The sequence below is a fragment of the Stegodyphus dumicola genome, chromosome 6 (assembly GCF_044657685.1).
Source record: "Stegodyphus dumicola isolate Sdum_Otavi_A_Nest chromosome 6, ASM4465768v1".
NCBI classification, from domain to species: Eukaryota; Metazoa; Arthropoda; class Arachnida; order Araneae; family Eresidae; genus Stegodyphus; species Stegodyphus dumicola.
Window position 1 is genome coordinate 120,485,803 of NC_140773.1, and position 18,441 is coordinate 120,504,243.

General features: G+C 33.8%; 1 protein-coding gene across 2 annotated transcripts in view; it reads left to right on the forward strand.

The window, feature by feature from the left end:
* LOC118183273 (adhesion molecule nephrin-like) overlaps positions 1-18,441 on the forward strand; it is a 714,613-nt gene that overhangs the window by 670,026 nt on the left and 26,146 nt on the right. For both annotated transcript variants that reach the window (XM_085818851.1, XM_085818852.1), the window contains 2 exons: positions 12,166-12,239; positions 15,822-15,937. In XM_085818851.1, coding sequence (XP_085674977.1) covers positions 12,166-12,239; positions 15,822-15,937 — 190 coding nt within the window. The remainder of the gene's footprint in view (positions 1-12,165; positions 12,240-15,821; positions 15,938-18,441) is intronic.

Here is an 18,441-nt window from a genome sequence, read left to right on the forward strand (position 1 = left end):
CAGAAGGAAGATGTTCAAGGGTGGCCGTAGTGGTGAAAAACGGAAGCTTCCAGAGGAAAGCACTGAAGGGCGAGCCCGTACAAGAAGGAGGATCAACCAAGCTACGGTCTGCAGCACCTTTAAAGATTGGGCCCAGAAAAGGATGTCTGAATATTACAAAGATAAGTAAAATTTTATGTTACTTTACAAACTTAAGTTAATCTTTCATTCTTACTGCAAGTGGCAGATTTCAAGAAGTTTTACCTCATGCGAGGTCTACCTTTATCGCCAAAAGGGCGAGAAATGAGTTGTGACCGATTTTCTTATTATGTTTTTCAATTACTCGCGCGTAAAACTAAAGTTGATGTATAATAGCGTTGTGTAAAGACTTAAATATTGTAAAAAGTTATTGTATAAATTTTATTTAAATCATTCTAACAAGAAAGAAGTTTTAGTCTGAAAGACTTTTTGAAATGTAGTATTATTTCAATGTAGAAAGAATTGGCACTTGCTTTGAAAAGAATAGAAGTTAACAATGTACTACTAATGTATGTTTTCAAATGTGTAAAATTAACGGCATCTTGATATGTTCTTGTATACATGTGAACTGTTATTTTGAATGTTTAGAAATACCGTGATATGGTAAAAGTGAAAGTAATGTTAAAAATTTGTTATTCGTGTGACTGTAAAGATTAAATCATGGTGAATATGTGTTAAAGGTTGAATGATGTAGTTAGGCTCTCTGACGCTACACTTTAGAGTTAGCCACTTTCAGAATAGTACCTCAGGGTCCAGAGTTGAAATTAGGGTGTGTTAAGAGGTCTCGTATGTTGAATTTTAACACGTTAGTGTTTTGATTGTAGGAGGAAGTGTTGAACACATTCGTGTTTGGTGTTTTTACAACACATGTCAGAGAGCACGGGGAGAGATAATTAAAATAGTCATGAATGAAATAAGAATGTTAAGAAAAGTATATTCTATATGTTATTTGCAATGTCATTCTGTAACATTTCATTAAACTAGTTTTCCTTCCAGATCTCTGGAAGGAACCAGAATTGAATAAAGCTCCTGTTTTGATGCAGTACAGATGAAAAAGAAAAAGATTGTTGTATATTCCGGGAGCTGCTATTGTAACAAATTTCTTTCTTTTAAAATTTTCTAGTTTCTAGCTAAGTTATGATTGTTAAAGGTTGGCCTCGCGTTAGTTTCTAGAGCTAAAAGTTTTCAACAAGGTCGTTTTAGACCTCAGTTTCAAACTAATTAACTCTGGCGGGAAGTATGTAAGGATCTTAAGTTTTACTAACGTTTATTTTATTTTAAATCTTTACTATCACTTCTTATTTTCTACTTCCGGCCAGAATTATAAGCGTGAAGGAGTTTATGCAAAGTTGTCTGGCGAACGCCAAGTATTTAAGTGTGGCCTTTTTGCCAAGCAGAAGAGAGGAAGCCGTGAGTTCGAAGCAGGCCGCTTACCTTAGAAGTTACGCAGTTGCTACTTTGCCTTCCAGGCCAGAGGTTTTAATCCTCTTGATAAATTAAACGTATTGTAGTGTTCACAGTCTCTGTGCTACATACGCTTCCTGTTATTATAAGGCCAATCTTATTCTAAAGTTAAATTAGAGTTTAGTTTTATTTTGATATCTTTTAAGTTAGACCCCGAGTGGAGGGTCATTGTATTCCGAAGTACGGAAGTCATTGTATATAAAGAAAAAAAAATAAAAGGGTTTTGTATACCCTTCGTCTGTATCCTGTCTACTTACTACAATTAGTGAACATAGCTTTAGTAAGCTCTCTGTTCTAGTCAGGTCATTGTATGTTTCCGAAGAAGGTTAGAAGAAACAATGAACCTGATAAACTAACCAAGCATTAAACAAAAAGAAAGGAGAACTTATCTGTAATTGAGTAGCATGCAAGACAACCCAAAAAACCAATGTCCATTGAAGCACATGAGGGATGCTGCTGTTGAATGGAGAAAAAAAATTTCGTATGGAGTCATTGAATTTTTTGTAAATATTACAGTTCCGGATGTGGAGAATACGAGGAGAATTACGATGAACTATTGAGGATCAAAAACGGCCAAATCAGTCCCGGATTGGAGATATGAGTAGAATTATGATGAACAAATGTTCAGACAACTTCGGACATTCTCAGAGGGAAACGACGAGTCAGCATCTAGGAGGTCCCAAAAACAATGTTGGTAATTTTTTTCCAATTCAGAGTATAGCGGCAATCAGACGGTTGAGAACTGGGAGCACTCATCATTTTTCATAGATCGTTTTAGGCTATAAATTTTCTTTTTTTTTCTTGAAAACTCAAACACACATGAAAGAAAATAAATTGAAGAAGGAATTTTGAATTATTGAAGAAGACATAGTTGCCAAACCTACGGCCCGCGCTCAAGGCGCTTAGCCAAGGGGGCCGTAGGTCCCACGGGAGTTCCATCCATTTTCCCGGCGGAATCAGCTGTCGCCTCGGACCGCATCAGAAAGCAATTCAAAAAGGCAAAAGATGTGTCAAAAGGTGTGCTCGTCTCCCAAAACAACCCGTTAAAAGGGAGGACGCTAGACTGCCAAGTTGGCACAACTCACTCTTCGCCAAAATTTAAAATAGTTGCAAAAACAGCATTCCCTCATGTTAGCAAACTCGCCAAAAAAAAAAAAAAACCATTCCTCGTGGGAAGGGAAACTTGGAATTTCAACAACCCTGCAAGCAATCCCAACGAAAGAAACGCTGAAACTCGAAAAAAGTGACTATTCTACCGGAAAAGGGCATTTCTTCCCCCACAACAGAAATCAGAATGCACAACGGAAAAAATCTACTAATTAACCTTCTAAAACCGGCTCGAAATTCTCATAATATAGCCTTCAGACCGGCGCGATCCGAAACAGTTTTACCCCCTCTTTGACATTTTCCTAATGAGAACAGTCGTTAGTCCTGCTCCATGGATGAAGTAAAATTTACTAATTTGTCGGACGCTTACGTCCGATAGTAGAGGGGTTGCTAGATTTGCAATTTTTTCGATGATTATTTTGCTTTCATTTAAATGAAGTTCTAAATAAATAGTGCATAAAGAAATATGCAGTACTGGATGCATATCCAGTGCACAATTTATTTAGAACAAAATGTATGCAATGTTTATATTTCACTCACTATTTCTAATCAATCTCGCAAATAATTTGTGAATTTTTTAACTTTGTTTTCGCTCTTCATTTATATCCGCGTATTTTCGTATTAGAAATTAGAAAGCGAGAAAAAAATTTAACAAAATATAGTAAATGCCGACTAGATTTTTAAGTCTGCAGGCTGGAATGCGATTTTTAATAACATATTTTCATTAATAAAATAATGGTAATGACTAATTTAATGAAACAATAATAATAATAATATTTATTACCATTATATGATTAGAATGAGATTGAATACAATTAGATTTTGAGATGAACTTACAGCAATAATAAAGCTTTACATAACAATAACAGAGATTTAAATCTGTTTTTTTCGATAATTTTGTTATTATAATATAAAAATCAATATCCGAGATACATTGGTTGCGTTTAATCATTTAACTTTAACAAATATTACATTGGACTATCAGGCAAAGAAGGTATATCTTTAACGAGAATTTTTCTTTGTAAAATTGGCTTTTGTTTATGTTAGCAGAGAAAAAAACCCTTGACTTATACATGCAATCATCAAAAGAATTTTGAGAACAGTTTTAAATGTTCATGAAGAATTAATTATACGTCATTTTCTTTTCATAGGTAGAAATTTCGTCTAAAACCATCGTTATATCCAAAGGTTGAAGTCTATTTCATTTTCAACGAATATTCTATTTGCACATAATATATGTTCTAATTTATTTTAGAAAGAGTAATCTTTCACGTTTTCAAAAGAATAAGGATATACTGGGTGTTGACACAATGTAGTAAATCTGTTTTTCCTATTTCTTCCAGTAATGGAAACGATTACCCTGGAATATTTTCAAAGCAAAATTGAAAACCGTTTACGCCAAATTTTGCATAAAGTATCTTCTCGTGTATTTTTTTATTTAAAGTGTGGAATTTTCTCTTTGAAAATATCAAAAACCATGAACGGAGCAAAATTAAATCATGAGAAATAACTTTGAAATGCAATAATTCCATCGTAATATGAAATAATGTAGAAAAGAGCAATACAGTTTATTTATTCATAAATAATCCCCCTCATATGCGTAATTTATGTACTGTCGATTGAGAAATATAGGTTAGTAAATTAAACCGGTTATTTCAATACTTTTTCTTTATCAATATTTTTACGGGCTCTTCAATACAGCGGTAAAGGTGGCTGAACACTTGTAGCTCACTTGGGTTTGAATCCTGGCTAAATAGTTGGATTCACAGTTTTTGTGTAACGTAAATGCAAGCCAGCTTCTCTTAGAAAGTCCTCCGCGAAAGCATAACTTCCTTTATACAGGTAATTGTTGTGTGCTTTGATGTAATTCAGTAAGCGAACAAAATTAATCCAATCAATACCGAAGAACGGGTTGATTACATGTGGAGTTTTCCACCAGGAACGTAAATGCGAGCAATTTTCTCTTATAAAGGTTTACACGAAAGCATCCATCCCCTTAAGCAGATAGCGTTCGCGTGCGTTTCCTTAATCCAATCCTAATTTTCATACATTTAATAGTAAGTTGACATACACCTTATTACAGACAAAATAACAACCTTTTTTAAAGATATTTTTTTATTAACTTGTCTGAATTCCCTTTATCTCTTGAGGAGTATAAGAATTTCAGCAAATAAAACTGGCCGAAATTTTATACAATGTAACTGATGTTTTGATTCAATTTAGAAGTAACGTGAGCTTTACTGATATTTAAATACTTTTTGGCAGATCTCATCCTAAAAGAGGGTCTAAAGATAAATTGATTTTATTTAATTTACAATAAATGAAAATCATTGAAAGCAATCACTGAATGAATGAAAATCACAAAAACTATTATGCATACAATTGTCTCTTATTTATCTCCTGATAAATCAGACAAAATTGCCTACATAATAGAAGCACTTTGAAAGAGTTAACAGTTCTTAAGGGTTTTATGCACTCCACAAAAAAATGTCAAAATAAAATCTTATTATTCATAAGTATGAAAAAGAAGTAAACGATAAAAGCGGTTTTACCTATTTTCTAGAAGGGCATTAAATCTAAAATATTAATCTATTTTTATTTGTTATGATTAAAAAACATTAAATATGGTAAGCTTAAAGAGCGTGCAAAATCGCTGACGTTTTAATCATAGCAAAAGTCAGTACTAAAAAAATTAGCATTAAAATTGAGACAGATTGAGAAAGAGATGGCCTCTATCTTATTTTCAAGTATATTGGCGCGAGACGAAACCTGCAGTTTTTGCCAAAATGTAGCCAAACTGATAAGAAGAGGGAAATAATGCGTAGCCAGCGGCTACTCTGAGCAGCGACAATGGACCACCCAGAGGTCTACAGATAGGCGATTCTCTAAAATGGGGAGGGCATGGATGGTACGACAGTTGTACCAATGCCGGCGTCTGAGAAAGTCATTCTCCTGGTACAACTGCTGTACCAACCGGCTTCAGAAATTAAAGCTCATAACTGAAATGCAATTAAAGTTAGAAAAACGAAAGTTATGCCAAATTAAAGAGCTAATTTTTCTGCAACTAATGATATTAAATACTAAGAAATCAAATTAATTTTTGACATGAAAAACTGAGTTTATTACGTAGAAAAAAATACTTATCCATTGTTTGCGTGTACAAGATTGAAGACGCAGTTCGCGTAAACTCGGAAAGCCAAAATATATTACACTAGAATTAATAAGCCAAAAAAAATATAACCAAACTTGTTATGTAGCTCAAATTTTGAATAATTACCAATTAAAATTTTGATTTTTATGAATCACTTTAATTAAATTAAATTCGCTACACAACACGAGGCAGGGAAGCCTAAAATTTGTTTGTTGTGAGCTTTCACAAAATTACTTCCATTATCGTAGTAAATAACAGTCGGTCTCCCTCTGCGTGCTACGAGATAAATCTTCTCAGTGAGAGCAGGAAGGTTCCGCTATTAAAGATGTTATTAGTTCCATATGCACTACCCGATACACGGCGCATATGAATAGAACTATTCAGACCTCTGTTATATCCTTCAAATACAGTGGCCCTGCGAGATCCACACCTGTGATTTCAAATACAGCAGCATCGTTTACTCGATCTTCAAGCAGGAAAGTGTCTTTCGGTTCTGGATGAGTCATAGTGAATAGTCTACATCGAACACATTTAAAGATAACTTGCCGAATCGTTTTGTGACTTTGAAAACTTCAGTAATTTTCTCAAAGGTATTTCATTAATATTTGCTACTCTGAATGTCCAAGTTCCGTATGTTTATATGCGATAAGCATATGCAAAATTCCATGCTTTGATGGCACTATTATTGGTAACCGAAAATGTTTCTTATCTTTTCTGCTGAAGATCTATGGTCGTACTCTTATCAATCCCTTTTCGTCAAGTACTGGACGAAAAGGTTTTATTCGCTGGTCAGTTATTCCATCAAGAAATTCTCGTTGGACAGTTTTCAAGACGATGAGTTCCGCTTCGCTGATTTCATTTACAGAGCATGACGACTACTCTAATCTTATATTAAAGTAAAATCTAAAAATCCAAGTGACTATTCTAATGAGTTTTCCGTACGATGAAATTCTATGGAAGATTACATTCAGTTTCTATGTTTAAATGAGTCATCATTAGGCTTTTCCTTCTTTCATGAGTTATATTTTCATGATTATAGAGCAAATTTGATTTTGGCCATTCTTAGTGATTTTTCTTCGGCCAATCGGGGCCCTCCCATCATCTAACTGCCAAAAGTAATTTTGGCGGTGCAAACTCTTGATGGTGGCTTAGCTGGGCTTTCTGTTCCAGAAGTGGAATTATTAACAAGTAAATTTGTCACGATCATTGCAGAATTATTATCAGTATCTACAATATGAGGTATCCTTCCCATTAATGTCCGTCATAACAGTGTTCCGATAACCACCAGTCCGCAAGAAAAATGCCAGAGTTTATCCGCTACGACAGGCCCTATTAACAGATCAATTTCTGATGATTTATTTTTCCCAAGGATTAGTTCATCTGTCATAACAATACTATTATCAGAAGTTCTGTAGCAAATGGTTCTAGTCTCGGAATAGGAATATCTGAACAAATTTCTTGTTGGTCAAGGATTTCAAAATTGCAGTGGTAATTCTCATTTACACTGCTTAAGTATACCCGATATCGAAAATGTTTCTCAGAATGTTCTTTACCACCAAATAAATTATGAATAACATTTTCCTCTTTAATATTTTCTGGCACTACATTTCCCTCATGACATGCTTAGTTAAATAAGATCGTATGGAGCCTGTATCGATGAGTGCACGGATTATTTTTCCTCCATTTGCACCATTTCCACGAATTATTTTTCCATTTGTGCCTCGTAATCTCCCATGCAATGTGACTTTACACGTACATATTCTGTTACTTAACGCTGTTTCACAAATCACAATTTTACTTCCGAAGTATTTTCCTTTTGTTCTTTACATTCCTTCAATTTTTCTTCATTGCACATAACTCTGCAATGGCTGCCGCGGCGGTTTTCGCAAATAATTTTAGACCTACAGTCTCGCGCCCTATGCCCGATTCTGCAAAGCACATGATTTCTTCGATAATACGTTTTTCCTATCATCTAGTTGCATTTTAATGCAGCCTCACATGCTCGTAAATCACGACTCTTTCAGCAAAAAAAGCAGACAGTTCGTTTATTTTTCGCAGTGTCTGTAGCGTCGAAAAGACACTAGCAGATCGGGGGGGAGTAGAATGTTTTACCTTACTTTCGAAACCGAAACTTTGCTTTGCCAGCTATATTTTCTCTTCGCCCTCTACTTCGGATTGTAGGAAGTTCATTAAAGCAGTACGTTTAGTTCATGATTTAATAGTTTCACGTAAACCTACGCTTGTTTCTACGCGTTTTGTTACTCTAATACCATCTTCCGGCATGGAAGATTCAACGAGAGGGTATAAAATACATGCGTATTTGTCAGACGTGACTTTTAATGTCTCCACTGTTCTCAAATGAGTTTCAGTTTTACGAGCTTCGCGAGTCGTGTTGCTTTGTTTCCGTTCAAGGAATTATTCAAAACTAAGCTCAACAATTCTCTCACATATACTCACTTCTATGAGGAGATCCTCTGTAAGGAGTTCTTCTATGAGGAGTTCTTCTGAATTGAGCTTTAAGACATTCGAATTCGATACACTTGGTAATAAATGCCAGCCGACGGGGGGGGGAATCAACGATATCTCTTGCAAGCGAACGTTCAACAGTGGCTTGAAATAAATATTGAAATTTCTCTTCAGGTGAAATTTCTGGATCATCATGAATTTTCTTAAATTGACCCCAAACGTCCAACCATTCCTTAACTTCACCACTGGAGCTCCGACCATTTTTCGTCTAACTGCGTCATTAGAATTTCGATTTCTTCTGTATCGTGTGATTGTTCTCCTAAACAATCTTCCGATTTATTAGATATTCTTGTAAAAACACTTCTTAAAGGAGTACGTAATTTCTTTAGAGGTTCCTTTTTTAGAGCTTATAAATAAACGTACAATAATACAATGAATAAATCCTTCAAACCCGCCCACCCGGGGCCGCCATTAAATATTTTAGAAGATCTGTAAAATATGTTAAAAGGTAAACTTAACCTTTTGTATTCTTCGTGGTTGGCGGCTTGAAGAACTCCTCTAAACATATGAAGAAATCCAGCTTAAAATGAAATAATCCAGTCCAAAAATGGGAGGCTTCCTCTCACAAAACAAACTTACTTTATTAGTAGTTTTAAAAGAAATTAAACGATAGAAACACATGTGGTGTTGTTGGCCGTGATCGTATCAAAGTAACAATACTAAGAGTATCAAATGCGAATTAATTCCGCGTAAAATAGTTAAACTAAAACTTAGGGGTTAGTACATTGCATGATCTTTATTAATAAGAATAAAATGACTTACCCAATAAGGCATGCATGAGTCAGTAGCTCTCTTTTAAATATACATTTATTAAATCACAAAACAAAATTTTCTTGATTAGCCTAGATTATATACGTTACAAAACAAAAACAACATTCATGAATGCTTTTCAGCATGTCCTACTCGTTAGTCCTACGGGACTCTCACAGCGTTCATTTCTTACTGTATATGTTCGTACTGTAATTCTTAATCCTAAAGCATCGATGACACACTACGTATCAGCATCTTGCAAGAAGCTTAATTAATAGGCGGTGCACTTATTCGCGAGAGAAAACAGAAGATTTCTTGTAGATGTGCTTGAATTTGGCGCACATGGTCGTCACTTCGAAAATTCCAGTTATCAGGATATACACGTGGAATCACAGCACAGGAACCATTTTACCTCGCAGCATAACCAGTAAAGTTTACTGGAGTTCTTATTGCTCATTTATGCAGCTTTCTTCGTACAAGAACATATTTTCTCCTTCATCTTATGCAAAGGAATATCAGCTCGATTACATGATGTTTTACCGTGGACGATGGCGAGAGCTGTGTGTGTGGCCCTAAGGCCCACACACTCGTTAACACGACGACAGGCAGAAAGAGAGAGACAAAACCAGTCCTTCCAGTTTTTATCCACTGCGACACACGTGGTAGGGCACGATAACGATTCAAGAATCGATAATGCCACCGTGTTCACTGTGAGAATTCTTTGTTGTTGAATTCTTTGTTCTCACAGCACATAAAATTACAAACACGTAACGCGTAAGCAGCAATGGTTGCTTCCCCTTCGTTCTCCTCGTTCTAAGTCTCTCTGGTTTTATTTTAGTCCTCAGTTCATTTCAGTTCATGAGTTTCACTCAGCAGCGACAATTGCAGCATGGTCTGGATAATTTTAAACTACTCTTACCCAAGAATGTTCTTTTAATCTTGAGAACGGTACATATGCATTAAAATGCTTTCTCTGTGTTTGGGAAAAGGAGAAGCATTACTGCACTCCCTGAGATATTTGAAATGTACTTTCATGAGACATCCGATTCAGAAATTCTGTCATATTAACTGTAACAAATATTATAAAACGACCGCCAAGGTCGCTGGCTGAATGGTTAGCTTTCTCAGCAATGTTATCCCAGTGTAACGTGAATATGAGCCAGCTGCTTTTAGAAAGTCTTTATTATTAGGCACATATGTAATCTTTATTTATCTCAGCGCTTTGAAATTAAAATTAAACATCTATACAATGATTTTGTCAATACAATAGCGACAAAACATATTACAAAAAATTACAAAAAAACGAGTTTCGTTATTATTTTTGCTACTTAGTACTGTGCACTGGCTACAGTAAATGGTTTTGGAGTAAATAAAGTATAAATATATATTTTTTTTTTCCTTAAGGAACCATGAAAGTTTGCAGTAAATCGGTATTATCGCAAGATTCAGTTATTCGAATTGTTAAAAGCAGGCTTTTGAGGTATGGTTGCTTACGGACATCATTGAAACTCACCTGGGTCCATGCATTGCACTGAAAACTGTCGATGTATAAGTTCTACCGAAAATCTTTCTTCTACGAAGATTTACTTGTAATTTTGTGAGATTTTGTAGGAGCCTATGCGAAGTTTCCTACTACCGCCTCTTTCTAAGAAATGGCAAAAGTCCTCCGTGTATGCTTTTCTAATATAAAAAATTATTGCATCCAGTTAGCAGTAAAAAATTCCGTAGTTATGAATCTTGGCAAAAAATGAGCACGATGTTTCAGTTTACCTGTTACGAAGAGCGCGATATTCCCTAAAGCTTAATTCTTTGCATTCGGTGTTTTTATTTTACATCATGCCATATTGGTGCCAGAAACGCAATTTCAAAAGATATGAACCCTAAATTGAACCTTGAATTGTATTCTACTTGAAATTATTCAAGTAGAATGCAAAACAAATCCAAAATGGAAATTAAATATTCATTTTGAGTTTGAACACACGCTCTGAGTTAAGGACTTTCCGGCAGGATTTGATTTTTAGGCTCAGTATATTGTCACACAATGTACCCTAAGCAAAATACGAAGCGCACACAGTTATACACTAATAAAAGCACAAAACTGACGATGGTCTATATCTGAAAAGGCTAAAGACAAAGTTTATCGGTTATTAAAAAACTGCAGCTTCTTTTCGTTTCTTAAAACATTAGATAATAGAGCAACAATATTGTAGCAGCATATGTTGGTAGAATTGTATTTTTTATACAACCAGAAATTCATATTTGCTGTATGCTTAGTTTTGCAAGCGTAACGACTGCAAAATATTCAATTTTTATCTTCAATTTGAAATCTTCGTCCAGTTACCTTTATGCAGATGAGTTTGAAATGTATGTATGATGTTGAGAAGTCATATTCTATCTGAATAAAAACAATATAATTATTTAAATGCTATTCAGAAATTAAATTCACCTTATTCTGGTAATGCAAAATGTAAGTGAAACGAAGTTAGGATCATACATCTGTTAGCACCAAGCCTCCACTACTGTCTTTCATTCATAGTTTGACATTGTAAAAGTTGCAACATTTTTTTTTTTTTTTTTTTTTCTGTGAAGGATATTTCTGCTAATTTCTGAAAATAAAACAAACATGACGATTTTGAATAGTAGCTATAAAATTATTCTACTTGAAGTTTATTAAGACAAAGAAGAACGGATAGTTTTTGCAAATCTCGAACAATATTAAATTTTCATTTTTAAAAAGGTTTTTCAGGTTTAACCATAGTATACAGTGCACACGAGATTTGGCGAAATTCGAGACACGTCATTTTGGTGTTGGCGACAATTTTCTAAATCACGTCAAAGACGTACACTAGGATTTTACCTAAATTTTATTATACACGACAAAATATTTATATTTGAATTTTTTTATTATAACTCCTATAGAGAGTGACTTTAAATAAATAGTTATATAAAATATTAAAATATTTGTACTCTTAGATGTATATAATGTAGAATCTTTAATTTATTAAAAATATACATTCTCATTAAACAGTTCAAAAAGTAACCTGTCTGGCAAATTTTCTCTTATAATTACTTCTTTTAGTTTAATTTTACTCTGATAAATATTACGTTTATTAAACACAGCATTTTAATATGTCTCTTTTTTTGCACAGAATTCCGAAGTCAACAAAACACAGTTTCGAGGATAGCAATCCTTACATTTTCCATCCCACAGAAGTCTCAACAGGTAAGATGAGAAATTAGTTAGTATGAATTAAAATTAATTATTTTTAAACAAGTGTGTGTTTACACTAAAATATTAAAAATTTATTTCATATACAATCACATTTAAATTATCTGAGGAATTAAAATGAATATATAACGTACAGCAGTTTACATAATGCATTTTGACTGCCTCAGTATAACGGCTGTCATGCATCAATGTGTGGCAGATAAAATGGTATTCCTTGGCTAATGAACTGTCATTTTGTTTCCGGATTGAACATGGAAGAATTGGACTGCTGAACATCTTCCTTTCGCTTTGAAATATTATTTTATGAAAAATGATTCTGTCATTCTATTTTTATTATTCCCTTTTTCTGCGGTTTAAAAAAAAAGGACTCCATTGTTTCTTATAGAGTATTTCAATACTTGAGGTAACCCTGTGCCAACTCTACTGGAATCGAAAGACAGCATCAGAGCTGCAATCAGCAGCGGCAGTGTGCTATGACGAGTACCTACTGCTTTCTTTGACTAAAGAATGTATGGTGAAGGAGGCTGTCGTTTGACAGGATTGTACATTGACTTATAACATTCATTATAAGTAAAAATCAGTTGATTGCTTAAGATATAGTTTTAATAACATTTCACAGCCACGCATTATATGGTTTTAAGAGGATAATTTCGCATTATTATTTTAAGGAAACTTTTCAATAGATATCAAGTGATATATATATATTTAACTCAATTTTATGTATTTACATGTTTTTCATATTTTTGAAGCTTAAGATTCTTGGTAAATTTATTTTAACCTGAGATTTTTAAAACATTTCCAAAATTTTCGGTACTCTTCTATTATCAGTATCGAACTCAGAAATGTATGCATGTATGCAAATGCATATGTCTTCATGTGCATATAGTATATGCTTATGTATACACATACATACATACGTCCATATATATGCATACATGAACACATACATGCATACTTAACATTTCTGAATCCGGTCCCGATAGCAGAGAAATTACCAAATTTTAATTCTGTACATGCTGCATGAAATACTTTCTCAACCTAAAGAAACTCATTTATTGCATTTCTTTTATTTCAAATTTATGGTAATATATCTGTAATTATCATTCAATATAAGCAGCAAAATATGCATTTTTAGAACAATATTATATTTAAGCATATAGTTGAAACGGCGGATTTTTGGGAAAAAAAAAGTTGCTCTCGAGGGATGGGGTTATGTGTACAAATGGATGCACATGATTTAGAATTAAGCTATTCATTTTTAAAAGTGTATAACATTAAAGACAAATAAATTTTAAATATTGTTATGTGTAATTTTTAAATTTCTTGGGATGTTTGAAACATGGGTTTGCTTCCGATTGTCTAATATAAAGTGCGTTTTTAACTTCACATTAGAAAGTGCACATTACATTTTCTATCAAAAATCTATGCTAAACTTTCCGTTAAAAGATATTTTCAATCAGAAAGTTGCATTTTTTTTTAATTTTATTTTTAACCAGAAAATAGTACGATTAATATCTAACTTCAAAGCTGCCGATCTCCTTTAAGCGCACATTTTTTAATAATCTTCTAAGGTATTATTATCTGCAAAGAAGCATTCATTACATGCATGCACACTCACAGCCTTATATGGAGACATATGGGAGTTATGTTATATTATATGGAAGTGGAATTTAAAAGTTTTAGATAATGTCTATGTCTTTTTCTACAAATTTGCTTTTTAGTCTCTTGGCCATTCGGTAAATAGGTTATATTAAAAAAATTTAAAGACGTTTAAAAGTATATTTTAAACGAGATTTTATATGCATTTTACATTTTGGAATTGCAATATGATATAATGCAATTCTGTTGTTGTTGACACCAAATTTCCCGTCTAGGAAATCGGTTGACATTTTGAGATTGAATATAAATATTGAATGGAAATAGTTTTTATTTATTTATCCTTTTAATAATTTTGCTCATAAGGTCAAGTGGAACAAAATGTGAGTTCAGTACTTCTAAATTATTAAGGTTTCAATGTTTTAAATTATTGCCCCTTGAAAAGCCAATTTGGAGAATTAAAATGTGAATAATTAAATTATGAATAGTTAATAATATTAATCTTGTTTGAATTTGGTACTTTTAATTCAATTCAGAGTATTTTCGTAGGACAGTATAATGTATTACTTCTAATTATTATTAATTTATAAATTTTAAGTTTTCAGATATATGTATTTAAGTTTATCTTTATATTAAAGTTTATTACGTTTTGATATTTATATATATACACACAAATAAAAGCAATAAAATTATCATTTCAAATTATAAAACCAAGCGCTTAAGCAACTTATAAGAAAAATCTTCTTTGTATTTACTAGTGCATGCGTTTGGAAACGAAATCAACAAGCATCAAATTTCCACTACTAGTAGTCTTTTGGCATTCTGTAGAAACGCTTGTAAAGATCTAGTTAATGACCAAGAGGTTATAATGCAGCGGCGCACTGAAACCTCACCTTTGATTTAATTCTTAGAGTCTGAACTGACTATTTGGATGAATTCTCTATTCTTTTACCTATATGTACTGGAAGTACAATATAGTTTCTCTTTCAAAGTATCCTACAGAGGTATTTCTAGCTTAAACAGATTGCCTGTGCTTCCCCTCTCACACTTAACCCTTTCCGGCACGCTACTTTTAAAGTTGGAGTTTTGATTAAAAAAAAAAGGTAGGCAGTCTAATTAGGCCTAGAGGAGTACACAAGTAAAATTTTGTGAAGATAGCACTTATCTTTTATTTCTGTGGGTGTACCCGAAGACAGCACACTGATTGAATGGAGCTTCGAAAAGTGCGCTGAAATGAGCTTTGTTGTCAATGAACTGACCGATGAGATGCGAGAAACGAAGAATACAAACTCTCAGTTATCGGTGATTATCGGTTAGCCCGGTTTGGGCACAGCTAGGGTTCACCGTTTGATTTTAGGCAAGATTTCAAGGTAAAAATTTAAAACTAATATAGAATAAGGAGATTAGCATACAGTCAAAAAAAGAACATAGAAATTTCTTTTCAAACAATTCCTTTTATACCCTAAAAAAGGTCTGGAAGATTTCTTTGAAAAATGAGGTTCTTTAAAAACTAAACATGGCTAAAATATCTGGTTTGTGTTGAGCTGTCATCTACTATAAATAAAGAAGGTTCAGAGTAACTTATATAGTAATCTATAAATCATTTTTCATTCAATTTTTTTTTTGTGCGTACAGAAGGAAATTTTTAGGTGTTTCCAGACCGGACACACTGTGCCAAAAAGGATTAATAATCCGATCCTAACGCAAATTACCAGTTTCAAATACAGGACACGAATTACAATTTATATTACAGAAAGACACTTGCGAAGTCCAAGTTATACTTTGAACCGACACTATGCAGTATCTTAGTGATAGTTGTTAAAATAGAAAGTTGTAATCTTGTAACGCGTTTCTTAAAATTTAGTGACCTAGAATATTTCAGACTATTTTAATACTATTATAGGAATAGGAAAATTGACGGCAAAGTATTAAATGCTGAAGTTATAAATTTAATTTTTGAATCATTATTTTATATTTCAGATTATGTTCATCTCACCCCCAAATCAGCCCCAGAATGCTTGTTTGAAAGCTTGATGGAAGGAAATGCAAAAACATACGAAGATGTCCTCCTCAAGGCCCATGCTCTAACAGAAGAAGTATGTTCTTATTGGTTTTAATTTGCTGAACGTAACCTAAAATCATCTGAAGTTTTAGATTTTCTGTTATTTGTTAGCATAATAGCTACTATTCTGTTTCACCCTTTATATAATAACAGAAACGATTTGTGATTTAAACCAGAAGCGATTATGATATAACATGTAGCATGTATATTCATGCTGTCAGAGAAAACATAGATTGATTTTCTCAAATTCAAACACACTTCCGTAACAAAGACATTACCAAATAGGTTACATTCTTTTATACAATTCAAAGGTTACAATTCAAAGACAGTTACCATTCATTTAAATTTTTTTTTGGTTAGAAATTTTTGCATGGCTTGCAATTTGACTTTTCAAAATTATCGGATATTATTTTCAATATTAATGCCCGTTCATCGACATTAATACTACAAGAAGAATTCTATTGTTTTTTTGCCATCTGAAATCTGCATTCCACTGGTTAAAAAATTGTATTAAAGAAAGGATCTCAATTGATTTTATAACCTCTGGGAATAACTGTTATTTAACACTTTGCACTGGAGTAGTGACTGTCCGTCACCATTTGATTTACTGCGGTAACTCGAGAAGTGACGCTCTGTCACCACTTGATTTGATGCAGTATCTCGGGAGATGACTCTTGATTTGACGCCATATTTTGAACGGTGACAATATTTATTTAGGTTTGGTATATTGACAATATCTTTTTATAGTATATTGAATGATGCATGCGTATAAAACAACTGCCAGGCTTAAATACATTTTTTCGATTTCTTCGACGTTACTTCGAACTCGACAGTCGGGGAAATAGGAATATTAGTTTCAAGTTACATAGCCCAGTAAGCATGGAATACCGTGAAGGCATCAATTCAGTTCAGATGAGTTCGATTTTTTGTTGATGAAGAACGAAACTACGTGTGCCATAGACTACTTGAAGATGGAGAGGAGGAAAGCAGTGATGAAAACAGAAATGAGACATGTACGAAGGCGAAAAATCAGGGTAATAGGTAGTGAATATTAAAGTGATAATGATTCACCAGAAGAGAGAGAAAATTCATAGTACGTAAAGTGCGCAGACTCTGAGAAAATACCGCAAAATGTACCACTTGTAGCCGGCGAAAGAGCCGCGGGACCACAAATATCTTCAGACAGAAAAGAACCATTAGATTTCTTTAAATTGTGTATGAAATAATTTTAAACTATAAAAAAATCAAAAACTATTCGGAAAACCATCTTCAGTTGCTGGTTTGTCTGAGCGGAAAAAACTTCAAGTTAATCTTGCATTATACTGTTTACAATATCTAGTGCTGAAAAAAAAAAAAAAAAAAAAAAAAAAAAAAAAAAAAAACAATGGTATTACGTGTGTTATCACAATTAAACAAAGGTATAAAATTCTTCAAGTATTAACATGAGTGTTAATTCAAGGAATCGCTTCTGGAAAATATTAAAAGTGTGAAATTTTCGACAGTGAACATATACTTTATATGTCAAGGTAAAACTTAGGTACATACTTGAGTAAATACGTCATGTTTTACTTTTTGGCTCTTTACAACGTTGTGTATTACCGTATCATATTATTTTAAAGTTTCCATTTTCTTTAATATATGTTAAACATACAAGGTATGACATACAAAAAGGAAACGAGACTGGTCCAACAAATCACACTACTTACAGAAGCAGTTCTCCGTGACATTATCAACTTCCCTTAAGTATCAAAATACTTCCTTTCAGCAATCACACGCTTCTGCATTCAGTGCTGCCATTGTTGGTGACAGTTCTGGAACGAGGTTTTTGGAAGGCCCTTCAGGAGATTCTCCGCTTTTACCTGAACCTCTTCATCTGAAGTAAAATGGGTTCCCCTTAATTAAGATTTAACGTTAGGAAATTAAAAAATGTTGCATGGAGCCAAATTAGGTGGATAAGGAGGATGCCCCATAACAGTACCGTTTTGCTGGTCAGAAACTGCTTGACAGATAGGGCCGAGTGAGCGGGTGCATTGTCCTAGTGCAACAGTCATCCATCACTCCACAACTGAGGCCTTTTGTTTCGTAATTTTTTCACGAAGTATTTTTAGTACTTCAATGTAATAGTGCTGACTAACAGTCTGACCACTGGTAACCCATTCAGTCATGTAGAACGTGCTGGGTGGAAGTGATGTCGTATCCCCCACATAGCTCCAAACTTGCAATTTCCCATTAAAACGGGGATGGCGCCCCATGTCGCCCACGGCCCAACACGTTCATCATCTTCCACACCGTCCCTTTCCCCTGAAAACCGGTAGTGCCATTCAAACACACGTGCTTGAGACAAAGTTTCATCTCCATAAACCTCGGCTAACATTTAAAATGTTTCCTCCGGAGCTGATTAAGTTTCACAAGAAATTTGATGCTGATTTGCTGTTCGGTTTTTACATTAGCCATTTTTTCGGCAGACTTCAGTTGAACGTGTTCACTGAATGACGCAGTACTCCCCACTGGCGTGGCCCATGGAGGTAGGAAGTAAGA